The sequence below is a fragment of the Gymnoscopelus braueri genome (genome assembly GCF_963280865.1).
Source record: "Gymnoscopelus braueri genome assembly, chromosome: 14".
NCBI lineage: Eukaryota > Metazoa > Chordata > Actinopteri > Myctophiformes > Myctophidae > Gymnoscopelus > Gymnoscopelus braueri.
In genome coordinates this window covers 18,689,467-18,702,811 of record NC_137619.1, presented here as the reverse complement: position 1 = coordinate 18,702,811, position 13,345 = coordinate 18,689,467, and the positions used below count along the sequence as shown (strand labels likewise).

Genomic DNA, 13,345 nt, shown 5'->3' with positions numbered 1-13,345 from the left:
ACCAAGCCAAGAGATGGCTGGCTATCACAAAAGCAATAGCTACTGGTCATATACTGTATGTCTGTTTTAATGGATCAAACTATGGAAAACCAACAAGGCACTGAATTCTCACAAGTTATTCTGTCACGGGACCAAAATCACATGAAAATGATCAACTATATCAAATTTCTAAATGTGCTTTCTTTTTTTAGAAGTTGTAAAAGCAGTCAAGAAAGAGAGGTATATGAGGTGCCTGGTGGCTCAGACAACTCCTCTGATGGCGAGGACTGAGGTTTGAATGCGTCCCACAAACTGTCTCAAATACCTCTCCTCCCTCTCCGTCTCTGCCCTTGTTTTCCTGTCTATCTGCACGAAGCTATCTGAAATAAGGTATAAAAAACGCCCAAAATACATTTAAAAGAGGAAAAAAAGAAATAAAAAAAAAGAATGTAGGTATGTAGAGGACCACCACTACAATCTTCTGTGTTCATTTATCCTCTACATTTATCCATTTGTAACTCAGAGAGTGTACAAATGTTATAATTGTACCCTCTCAGAGTTAAATTATCAGTGTGTGACAAACAAAGCAAAGCAGATGGCACGGATATGTTGTGGCTATTTTGACATATGTACTTTTGGTCCAATACATAAATAAACCAAATCAACCAAGTGGTGCCAGGGACAACAACTTTAAAAACAACAAAAAACAGAAAAGCGCCGCCTTTTCTGACCATCGATACACTTCGGGGGGGAAAACAACGGTGACCGTGAGTCTGACCTCTTAAAACAGCCTAAGGTCAAAGGTCATGTTGCCAAATGAAAGACCACGACTTCCTATTTGCTGATAATAGTAAACATGTGTCCATCCGTTTTGGAGTTCTAGTGGACACTACAGTATGTAATTTTGAGTAATGACCTTGACCCCTTACCAATCTTCAATGGATAGAATTATAGTTCAGAAAGAGAAAGTAGAACATTGCGTGTTCTCCGAATTGGGGCAGGATAATTATTGTTTTGTTTAAAAAATATATATACTTTGAGAAAAGCTATTTATTTATTTATAGTTAGAGGCACTATTGGTATCAAAACATCTCCCAAAATGTCCAGCCCTTACACAGGCCGGGTAAAGTAATGGATGGAGTGAGGCATGGAGAGAGATGGAGGGGTGTGGATAAGACCAGAGATAAATCACTATCACAGCAGTCTGAGGCGCTGCCAACACGGGAGAGAGAACAAGTGAAACCGCCAGTTCCAGAGAATCATCGGCCATCACCAAACATAACAAATGTTGTCTAGTCATCCCCCCCTTCCTCATCATCACCCACGAAGGTCTGACGCATACAGAGGCAAGTCTGTGGAAGAAATGCGAACAGATCAGAGGGCGCCGAGGACAGGGAGACGATTAGAGGACCGGAGGGAGAGGAGGGTGGCTATAGGGAACAGGTGGATCACCAGTGATGCTCAGTCTTGTCAAAGCACAGAGGAGTTAACCCATTAAGACCTGAGGCCGATTCTACAAATTCTAAATCATAACAGTTTCCTGAAGAAAAAAAAACGTTATGTTGCTAAATCAGCCGTTCTCAAACTATTTCATGTCAAGGAACCCCAAAATTATATATATTTGGCCGCGGACCCCCATCTCAAAATATGTTGTTCCAGGGACACCCAGAAGCAAACATTTGAGTCAAAAATGTTCCCTTTCAAAATATATATATTCATAGATTTGAACAAATTTAAGATTTTTCAAAAATAGCAGATCTACAAGCTCATAGCGCGGCACCCGCACCCATCTGATCAAGTGGTCAGATGGGTGGGCCGTGTGCATGTTTATGTTAACGAACAATCAATCAATTGTGTATCCGGCTTGGATCAATGGAACTAACTATACTTTAAGTTCCTATTTATCGGTATCACGATGGTTTTAAATAATAAATATAATTTTTTTTTTTTCCATTCATTTGTTTTTGTATTAATGTTATTTTATCATTAAAATGATTTTTTTTTGCTAATTATTTGGGGGCTCACTTACATGTATCCTCAAGGCCCACAGGCTGCCATAGGTGATGGGTCAGCGGCAAGGAGTCAAGACGAAGGAGGTTGAGGAAGCGGTGGGGAGGCGGGGAGGCCTGTCACAATTATTACATAATCACCTAATCACAATTATTTGAGATAATCGTCCTAATCGTTTCCATGTTTAAGAAATATTTATACATTTTCAAACACTTTCCAAAAATAGCAGAAATAGCAGATCTACAAGCTTACAACACGTCACGGCTATTTTTGGAAAGTATAAAATTATTATAAATGTGTCAGTAATTTCTTTGTATTTTTAAGTTATTTGTCATATACCTATGCAATTTGTTATTATGAAGCCTAAAAACCAAACAGAAATTAAAATTGTATTCATATGTTTCCAATGTTCAATGCCAAATACACAATTAAATCGTTAATCGCAATTATTTGTATGACAATTAACAATGAACTGTTTTGACGTATGTCGATCCAAAGCCCACACCGCCAATGACGTATTTTGACGCATGGTGTGTGTTTTCAGTTTTTACGCTAGATGGCGCTCTTCGTTAACCTATGAGTCACCATGTGACTCCCAGTGAAGCAGGAAATCACGTGATTGCAAAACAAAATGTCACATTCACTCCCATTCTAATGGATTTGGAAATTGCCTTTTTCTCAGCTTTCTGTTGCTTTTTGGCGAAAACAACCTACATTCAACTGCCAATAACTATGGAACAGATTATCGTGACGGCACGCATCCCCCCCCCCCCCCCGATTCTACGAGACTCGGATACGTATTTTAAAGCGATCGGTGGATGGATCTTTGAGAAGAATAATATGCTATGATTTTTCAAAGGTTAGTGAATCGCTGGCAAGGTCGGCTATAGACGATGTTTCACTCTGGCGGTTAATGAGTTAATTGTCAACTTAAAATGTGTAATCGTGACAGCCCTAGAGGAGGGTGACAGCCATTGGCCTCCCCAGACACGGCCACATGTGTCAGCGGGAGAGGGAGAGCGATGGGGGGGAGGGGAGGGGGTAGCTGGGTGGGTAGACAGCACCAAGGCTGGAACCCAGGCAGGCAGTCAAGAGTCGGGGGGCTATATTTAACCTCCCTGACATGTGGGCTTCATTTGGAGAGTGGATGCGTGCGCTGCATACCTCCTTTGACAAGTAACAGCCAGCCATTCGAGCAGCCGGGCCAAGCGAGAGAGGAATACCTGATATTCACCACAAAGGCCAACTTACTAGCAATAACTTCAGGTTGGAGTCTTAAATGCTTTTCCCCAGCTCCGTGTTTATGAAAATGACTCATAAAGGATCAGCTTCCAAAGTCGACATAAAATAACCCTCTGAACTTAAAGTTATGAGAGCTTTAAAGCTGCAATCCCCAAGATTTATGTCCCACAGGGAATTCAAACCCGGGTCTCCGGCGCCATCATTTCTACTGCTGAGCAAAGACGGAAAGCCTGTTTGGGCAGGGGAGATGTTACGCTTTGAGCTTCATGCACTACCACTTGTCAGACAGTAGTAGTCCACTACTTGGTCCTACCTGACCAAAGGACGTACATTTCTCAAAGAGCAGTTATATCACACAATTGTTATATTGTATTAACATACTCTACCATACAGAATGATTAAAATAACGCTGTATTAAAAAAAAAAAAAAAAACATCAACGATTACAGCTTTAACTGACGATAGTTGCAACTTCTATCTTAGTCATGTAGCCCACCAGGATCCATTTAGCGCCACTTCCAGTCATTCTGTGTTGTGTTTACGATATTATAATCTAAATATACCCTATTCTCTCCAGATCCCTGCATCTGTGTGGATCATCTTTTTGTGTCAATGATTGGGAGACAGGTTTGTTAGGAGGCCAGCATGCAGCTGGGGAGAGCGAGCGCGTACACATATGTCAGCTCAAATCAGTTGGGAACAGGGAACAAAACACCCCACTCCTGGTTGGTGGAGGGTGCTGGTATAGGAACACACTCCACTCACACTTTGTTCAATTTTTCTTTAAAAAAAAAAGTTAATCATGTGTATGTGTGTAATGCATATTCGTGCACATGCATGTTTTTGTTGGTGCCCAAGAAGTTGCAAGCTAGCAACTTCATGGGCACCAACAAACCCTAACCCTCTTCCCGTTTAAATGTTATTTGCAGGGGTGCAACACTAATCGATTGAATTGATTATAAAAAAATAAAAAAAGTTAATAAAAAGAATCAGTTAAAAATCTATCCCTATGTTGGGCATGTCCTTGTAGGTTTTTCAAATACGTTTTTTAAAAAGGTAAGAAATAGTGAAAATAGATGATCTACAAGCATAGATTGGCTATTTTCACTATCTTTGAATGACAAATAAAAAATTTGAAAACCAGATTCTACATTTTTTATTAATCGAAAAAGTAATCAATAGAATAATCATTATGAAATTAATCGATGGTTGGAGCCCTAGTTACAAATACCAAAGTGATTTGGATGAAGAATGTGCTCTACATACATAAACACCATTTAATATGTTTTAATTACAATTCAAAGGCATCACACATCGTCCAAAGACATTTCCCACCAAACAGAGGAGGAAAACACAACAAGACTGTGTGTGTGTGTGTGTGTGTGTGTGTGTGTGTGTGTGTGTGTGTGTGTGTGTGTGTGTGTGTGTGTGTGTGTGTGTGTGTGTGTGTGTGTGTGTGTGTGTGTGTGTGTGTGTGTGTGTGTGTGTGTGTGTGTGCGCGTGCGTAGAAAGCCATGCATGGCTATTTGCAGGACGCTTGCAGGTGCAGTGGAGTTCCAATAATATTTGCGTGTTTCTCCATCTCAGCAATGTGAAAAATGTGTGTTTGCAAACTGTAGTTTCCCATTGGCCTGCCCAGCTCCCCCGCAGCACACCACAACAAAGACTTGGCAGTACCCAGAAAATGACGACTGCTGAGAACACCAACAGACAACACACAAATGCCCAGATATGACATCACACAAACAAACACATATAGACGCAAATGCTTAGGCTAATCAGGTGTTTTGACTTGATATTGCACTAAGAATTGAGATCATCATTCTCTCACACGATTCTTATTTGTTCAAAAACTAAAACATTTATTGCACCTGTAGATGCGAGTAAAAAACACATCTGATATGCTTGCTGTATAGACAGATTTAAACTGACAACATAATCAAAGTGCTAGACTTAAACATACTGTAACAATATCAACTAAAGTCTCTTGTAAGATAATCCATCCTCTCTTATTTTAGAACACAGATAAACTTAAATGCTGCTGAACATAAAAAAACACATAATGTAAAGTTAAGTTACAGCTTTAGAATAAGTCATATTGAAAATAACCTTAGCATCCAGTAATTTTTAGACAGCCTACAGTTGGCCAAGAGTATCAGCCTATCAACATGTTGAGTTTTAAGCCTGATTAATAGTTCATCCTACAACAGTGTTGCAAGCCAAAATAGAGCGATGCAACAAATTACATTTGTGAACTTCACCAAGCGACAGTCATACGATGAGTACAAATTATGCTTCATTCAGTTCCGTCTCTAATGTCAATCAAAACAACACGGAGTGCATAGAGCAGGGAATGCTACTCGAGTTGCAAGAGGGCATAGTAGCCCTTTTCTTAAACCTCTCATTTTGAATGATGTTGATTGGTGCCATATCTTTATCCAAATGATAGGTGATGGCTTCTGCAATGTCTTTGTGCCTTTGGGAGCTTGGTGGAATACGGTGATGCACTGTAGCTGCTTGCGTTGTTGAGGTTTGTGTCGTGTGGCAGCAGGGATTTTTGGATGCGATTTGTTTTGCCCATTGCTAAATCATATTGAATTTTATGGTGACGTTTGACGTGGCTGTAGAGATTTATTGTGTTACCGTGTGGCGCTGCGATTATGCCAAAGCACCGTCTGCAAATTATGACTCAGGTTGAAACCCGAAAAGTTCCACACATTGGAATGCGCTCCTTTTTTCAGTTTAAGCAAATCACTCTTGCCCTCACCACAGGGATTTTCCTCAGTGTCGCTCATTTATTTAGCTTGAAAACTTCCTGTAATACACTCTCATAAGCTCCGAGTACCCCCGAGTAGGCAAATGCTAATCTATGTTTCTGCCTCTGCCAACATGTGCCATGTGACTGCGCTCTGTAAATGAGAAATCGAGATTAGAGAAAACAAACGGAGTTGCATGACGTAAATGTTCGATAAATATTAAATAGCGTGTTTTTCTGTAAGTGGTTTAAGTATGATTGACATTGCAACTGGGATTGAAGAGAAGATACAAGTCAACACGTGAAAGCAGTGTGACGTCAACAGAATCATCGTCATTTAGAAATGAGTGGCATAGATCTTTTTTCATACAATTAATCGTGCAGCCCTAAAAACACACACACACAAAGATCAAGTTCAACTTTATGAGCCATTTGTATGCATCAAGATGGATACATTGGAATGTGAGGAGTGGGAAGAACAAAGACAATAACATAGACTACAACATATTCAAATAAATCACACACAGACACCTGTGTAACGAAACACACACACACACACACACACACACACACACACACACACACACACGCACACAGCTGCTGCTTAGACTACAGGTGTTTTGTCTGGGTGATAGTAAATGCTTCTATTCCTGGAATAAAAAAGGTCTAGTTCAGAAGAACAGGCATTTGGAGGATGTTTACGATGGCCAGCGGAGCAGGTGTGTGACCCCACTTGACTTGATAGAGTGCTCCATGCATATTGTTTATCTTGACCTATAACTCAAACAAGGCACAGTACATTCTCATTTACTGTAACAGACTGAGGTTGCAGACATATTCTCACACTACAAGAGTACCGTTTCCCAACACAGGACCTTGGGATCCTGAATGAATGAATCACTTTGTCAATTAACACAACACGATTTAACCACTCAGGCCCTATTTTATACTTTGGTGTACGACCCTGTCATGCAGATCTACACGGTCACAAGCTCAAGCATGTAGATCTGAATTCCCGCCCGCCTTCTCACGGCCCAGCACCGGTCTGGGGACTGGAAGTTGGGAACCTCTGCTCTAAACAGTATTCAAACTGCTACATCTACGTTTAACGGGTTATAAGGATTCATGTTTACACATGAATGAGTTTTAAAAGATGAAAATGGCAACATGAAAGAGTATCTCTGACCACTCGTAAATGAACAGATATCAGATGGCGATCTATGGAGCACTCTGAAATCAGAGCAGAGTGTATTTCGAGCGCAATCCTGGAATCAAACAGACTGAATACAAGTTTCAATCAAGGCAACTAGTGAACATACACTATACTGACAGATTTGAGTAAATATTTCATATTCATTTTTGATGAATACAAAAATGTAAAAAGAACCCACAGTAGATTGTGTGTGTGTGTGTGTGTGTGTGTGTGTGTGTGTGTGTGTGTGTGTGTGTGTGTGTGTGTGTGTGTGTGTGTGTGTGTGTGTGTGTGTGTGTGTGTGTGTGTGTGTGCCTACCACTCACCTAATTATGAAGGGCAGGAACGGAGCCAGTCCCAGAGGAGAGGTTGATCCATCCATAGGAGACGGATATAGTTTACCCAGTACCAGCAGTAGAAGAAACAGACTGGGATGAAGCTTCACCTGACCACTGTCACTACACACACACACACACACACACACACACACACACAGACACACAGACAGACAGACAGACAGACAGAAGAAAGAAGAATTCTGAGCTTTTTTGACAGGTCAACTGACAGGAATATAGGGGGGGGGGGTCAGTCCAGCAGTTTCTGATATTAGCAATGCAGACAGACAGACAGACGCACACACACACAAACAAGAGGTGAAAACATAATCTCTGCCTGCCAGTCTTCCGGCCTGGCGGAAATAACAAAGCATATAATATGTACGTAGTTGCATAGAAAGTGGAGCCACTTGTATGTCAATGCAGCTATTGACTTCTGCTCACGTGAGCTGGCAGAGAGAATGCAGGCAACAGTATCATGCGATGATGACCCCATTTGATTAGTGTTCTACCCATCAACCACGTACCGTTGTAGTGTGTAAGAAGACAAAAGAGTCTGAAACTATGTCATAAAGTTGTGAGCTCAACAAACGCAGCTCAAGTTAACCCATTCAATCCGGGAACGCATCTACAAATGTCTTCTAAATCCTAACAGGTTTCTGAAAAACTTATGTCGCTAAATATCAGTGGTGCTCAAACTTTTTCATGTCAAGGACCACCCAAAATGATATGTATTTGGCCGCCGACCCCGATCTCAAAATATTTCGTTCCAGGGACCCCAAGAAGCAAAGATTTGGGTTAAAAATGTTCGCTTTAAAAGTATATGTATTCAAAGATTTGCACAGATTTTCAAGATTTTTCAAAAAATTGCAGATCTACAAGGTCATAGCGTGGCACTCGGTGCCGCCCTATGAGCTTGTATATATGCAATTTTTTTAATAGCAAAATAAATCTAAAATGACACAGATGCCTTCCCGGTCTTAATGGTTTAAACAATTAGGCCCCATCTACTTTGTTGTACGAGAACAGCGAGCAACAAGCTCACATCAAGTAGTGAGCTTGTAGATCGGCTATTTTCACGACGGTGTATATTCTTGAATGGCATCTACAAAAGATCTAATACAGGTCACATCATGGACACACAGCAGAGTTTGAGCTGGGAAATAATGGACCCCAGATACAGGAAAAAATGTCCTACACACATTAGTATATACACACACACGCAAAAATACATTCTTTCCACAATAAAACATAATAGGCCCTAGATTCTTGCAGGGGTGACACACCATTCACATCCTAAACCACCCACACTCCCATCTAGTCATCCCCTCATCTGTCCTTCATCTGAGCTTAGCACTCCTCCTCGTTTTTTTTTTCCCCTTCTTCCCTTCAGCTGAACATCAACTCCACCGGCCGACTCCCTCGCCGACTGACTCAGAATGGAAACTGTCTGTCTTTGCCAGCGGTTTCACAGTTTTATGCTTGGCAGTGTCACTCCAACACACTCCCAATGACGGAGGGAGGGAAGGAAGGGTGGATTGGAGGAGGATGAGATGGGAGAGAGAGAAAGAGAGAAATGGAGACAGACTTCGAAAAGGTGGTAATTGGTCTATACCGTATGTATATGTGACAACACGTACACAGTAAAATCCTCTTTGTAAATTGTTCCATTTGTAACTTTGTAAGAGTGAATAAATGTATCCAAATGGATCATTAGGTTCATGCCTATTAACACATTCACTGCCGGGAGTTAATTAATTGATTCATCCGCCACTGCCAGCGTTTTTACAAATTTTCCGAGACCCACAGACATTTTTTTTTCAAAGAAGATGTAAACACCAGATGTCTGGGGGGGGGGGACGAGGTTCTCTTCTGTCATTCAGAAACCGCGATCTTCCGTTCTTTAGTTATCGGCAGTTGAATATAGCTTGTTATTTTTTTACCAAAAACGCAATCTGGGAAAAGACATCAGAGAAAAGCATATTTTTATAAATCTGATAACGTTAGTCAGAGCGGGCTGGAATTATTTTAGATCACGTGATTTCCGGGTGTATTCTTCTTCAGGAGTCCTAGAATGACTCACAGGTTGCGGAAATCGTAATCGTAATCACTGAAAACACCAAAGTCTATAGACGTCAATGGCAGTCAATGTGTTAATACTGCTGATTGGTGGGCGCGGCACTCGGGTGGCGCAGGGGTTATTTTCTTTGCCACCACCATGGAGAGCAGGAGAAGGAATCCTCCACGGTGCATCCGGCTTGGCTGGGCATCCATAGCAACACAATTGTCTGTGTTCTACGGGTGGGAAGCCGAGTGGGGAGGGCGATCTCTATTGCTTGCAGTAGCAATAGAGATTGCAACCCCTACAGGTTGGTCAAGGAGCTTGTTCAGTGGGGTGTGGGACTAGGAGGAATAGAATGTTCCTCAGCACGCATTAAGTCCTCCCCGTGAAACTCCTCACTGTCAGGGGAAAAGAAGTGGCCCTGACATCACACGCATCAGAGGAGACACGTGGTTGTCTGTGCTTAGTGCTCACCCTATACAGTGATCCTCAACCATTGGTGGGCCGTGAGGATAATGCAAGTGGGCTCCCAAATAATTGGCAAAACACTACCGAGTTTTCATTGAAATACTGCTAAATAGGAAGTTAAGTGTACTACGTCAGTTCCATTGATCCAAGCCGGAACACAATTGATTGATTCATCATAACATGCGCTGAAAATGTGTGTGGTCAGATGGGTGGGAAAGCTTTCGAGATGTCCAAGTGGGCCCTGATCCAGAAAAGGTTGAGAACTACTGCCCTAGGACAAACTGTAGGACCAGAATGCATGGGGAATTGGCATAATGAATAAATTGTGAGGAAAAAGACAAAAAGACGAATCGTACTGTGTGTGAATGATGTGTATGTTAGAAGAGCAGAACATGCTCCGGGGCTCTTCCATAGTCATGCGATTCTCATAGCAAGCACAGACAGAGAACAGACCCCCTGCGAAAACAACTTGTGCTTTTCATTATTCCATTCATCTACACACACACACGCACGCGTGCGTGCGCGCGCATGTACAGTACACATACGACCGCAGTCCACTGGGACAGCCGTGCGATGGGTGAGATGGGAAATGTAATAGCGGGCTAATTAGGAGCTGGTCTAATGTGTTTAGTGTCCCAGTTCAGTCATGCACAGTGTGGGGTGAGCCGGGCAGGATGTGATGTCACAAATGCACCACAGGGACAGAGACTAAAAGGGAGGACAGAGAGAAAGAGAGGAGAAGAGAAGCAGGGAATTACTAGCATACGACGGGCTGTGGATGGAGACAGAGAGAGAGAGAGCTAGACAGACGGATGAGGGCCGTAGCTGAGTGGGTAGGGAGGCCGTCCGGGAATCTGAAGGTCACCGGTTTTGACCCTTGGCTCACCCAATCTATATTATATTATGTTAAAGTCTCCCTAAGATTTTCTCCCTGGGCACTCACGCGACGCGTTGTGGAGCTTGTAGATCGTCTATTTCCGGCAAAGAGGTTTGCTCAAGAGGGAATAAAGAGAAGGCCAAGTACAGAGCCCAAGGCCAAGTTTCCTAAGTATTGAGGGTTTAAGTGGACATACACATTAACACATTGACTACCAGAGTTTATTCATAATGTACTCACCCCCTTGCCAGCGATTTGCGTGTTTCTTTTTGTTGTTATTTTGTTATTTAATTTCATTTAAGTTTCTCTGGCTGCGGTTATAAACACATACGAGGATCGACCAGCAAATTGACACCTCGATGACTCGCTGACTCACTCACCCCCTCCAAACAGGCTCAAACAGTCAAATACGTCATAACCGGATGTGACGTTTTTGACAATCGCCGATCGCCGACTGTTAGTCACCCAGACAAAAGAAAATAGAAGTGGAGCTCTCTGTTCGTTTTTTATACCGTGTGAAAGACCGTGTTTTTCCCTATTCTGGCCGAAAATGACCGGGGAAAAAAATGTGACCCGGAAATGGAATCTGCGTTATGCATCCGGCTCCGGGTGAGTGTGACGTAAGTGGAAAAATAAACAGAACAGCGCGATCACAGATTAAACAATGAAAATTCCAAAGAACGATGGATTTGAAAAACAAATTAACTCGATCTAGGCAATCAATGTGTTAACTCATTGAGTGCCATTAACGTGTTTCACGTGTTTTAGCGCTATGGTGCAACGTGCCATTAACGTGTTTCACATGTTTTTGAAAAAAATAGAAAAAAAATCCAAAAAAATAAAAATATATATATATATATTTTTTGTAACCCAAGATATCATTATCTGAAGATTTGCAGCTCCATCCACTCCTTGTTTAACTTATAACAAAAAAAGGCTGTATCTCGCTTCCTAAGCACTTTTTTTTACTTTGAAAAAAAATTGAAATTAAAATCGTAATGGCCAGAAATAGATATTAATAATTTGGGCACTCAATGAGTTAAGATGAATCCAACATATTAATAGAAAAGATAACGTGTATAAAGCATGAGTTTATACAACACTGATGATAGTGCTGTCAAACAAGTCTGAAGACATCTATTAAATTATTATTATTATTATTTTTTACAACTTTATTTTACAGTTTTTATGTTACATACACGTATATACACGTACAAATGTATAGCATTTTATACAAAAAAGAGATCGCGTTGATATAACATATAAGACTACATAAACACACATACAACCCCCCCCCCTCCCCCCTTTCCCCTTAGGCTCCAAAGAAAAAGCAAAAAACAAAACAAAGCAGTGGGACAAAGATTACAAAACTGCAACACAATTTTCAAAAATATGTAGCGCTTCATCATCTCTCTCTCAGCTATGGGAGTCTTTGGCCTGAAAAATATTGACGACCCCTGCTATAGATCAATAGTGTAATAGACAGTGCAACAGACTGGGAGACAGTAGTCTCAAGGGGGTTTGTACGCAACAATCACAAACAACCGCTTGTCAACTGTCATGACTGCTGTGTGCTGTTACATCTGGCTGGCATGATGCCCTCTCTCTGGGAAGTCAGCGGAGCGCAGATCTGGTTCCGTGGGAACGTGGCTAATGTTTTAAAGGAGGGTCAGATGGAGTGTGGGGAATGTGAAAAGAGCTGGTCTGAGAGTGCACTCAATTAATTTGATCCATATTAAGATAAGAGTGACTGGGGAGCTATTGTACGAGCCAAAAGCTTTTAATAGGGGACCCGGGACCATGTTGATAAGAGATAAGCCCAATGAAGTCCAAGTGTGTAAGTGGGTACCAGTGAGAGAGAGAGAGAGAGAGAGAGGGAGAAATGGAGAGAGAGAGAGAATGTGTGTGTGTGTGTGTGTGCATGTGCGTGTGTTTGTGCATGCATGAGTGTGTGTAAACAGCGTAGACTCTGTTGCGCACTGTAAAACATACCCACCTTAACAAGCTATTTAATCAGGCATTAAGTCTTAAAATCTTATTCATACCTAAAGTTAAAGAAACAAAAGCCACAGGTGGAGGGAGATTTTCACTTGACCAAGCAAGTGACAAATGCAATGAGTCAGATGGCTCCTAGGGGTAATATGGTTAGCTCTTACACGACCTGGCTTTTGGTGAATTGAACTGGCAGTTCTTTTTTTGTGATTTTTTTTACAGTATGAACCCGTTGCACCCGCCTCTCTCTCTCTATTGTTCCTCTCTGTATCTCTCCTTCCACGTCGCTCCAGGAAATGGTTCATCAGTACAGACACATAACGAGCTTAACGAGCCTAACGAAGCTGTCGCGACTGGATTCAATTAAAATGCCGTGCAGCGTTAGCAGAGGGTGAGAACGTGATGGGATGGCAGTGGCTACACTAGGGGTGTGT

The 13,345-nt window shown here is 41.8% G+C and overlaps 1 protein-coding gene across 2 annotated transcripts in view; it reads right to left on the bottom strand.

Moving 5' to 3' along the window:
- thada (THADA armadillo repeat containing) overlaps positions 1-13,345 on the bottom strand; it is a 110,207-nt gene that overhangs the window by 51,827 nt on the left and 45,035 nt on the right. For both annotated transcript variants that reach the window (XM_080448830.1, XM_080448831.1), the window contains exon 28: positions 7,504-7,635. In XM_080448830.1, the coding sequence (XP_080304956.1) occupies positions 7,504-7,635 (132 nt within the window). The remainder of the gene's footprint in view (positions 1-7,503; positions 7,636-13,345) is intronic.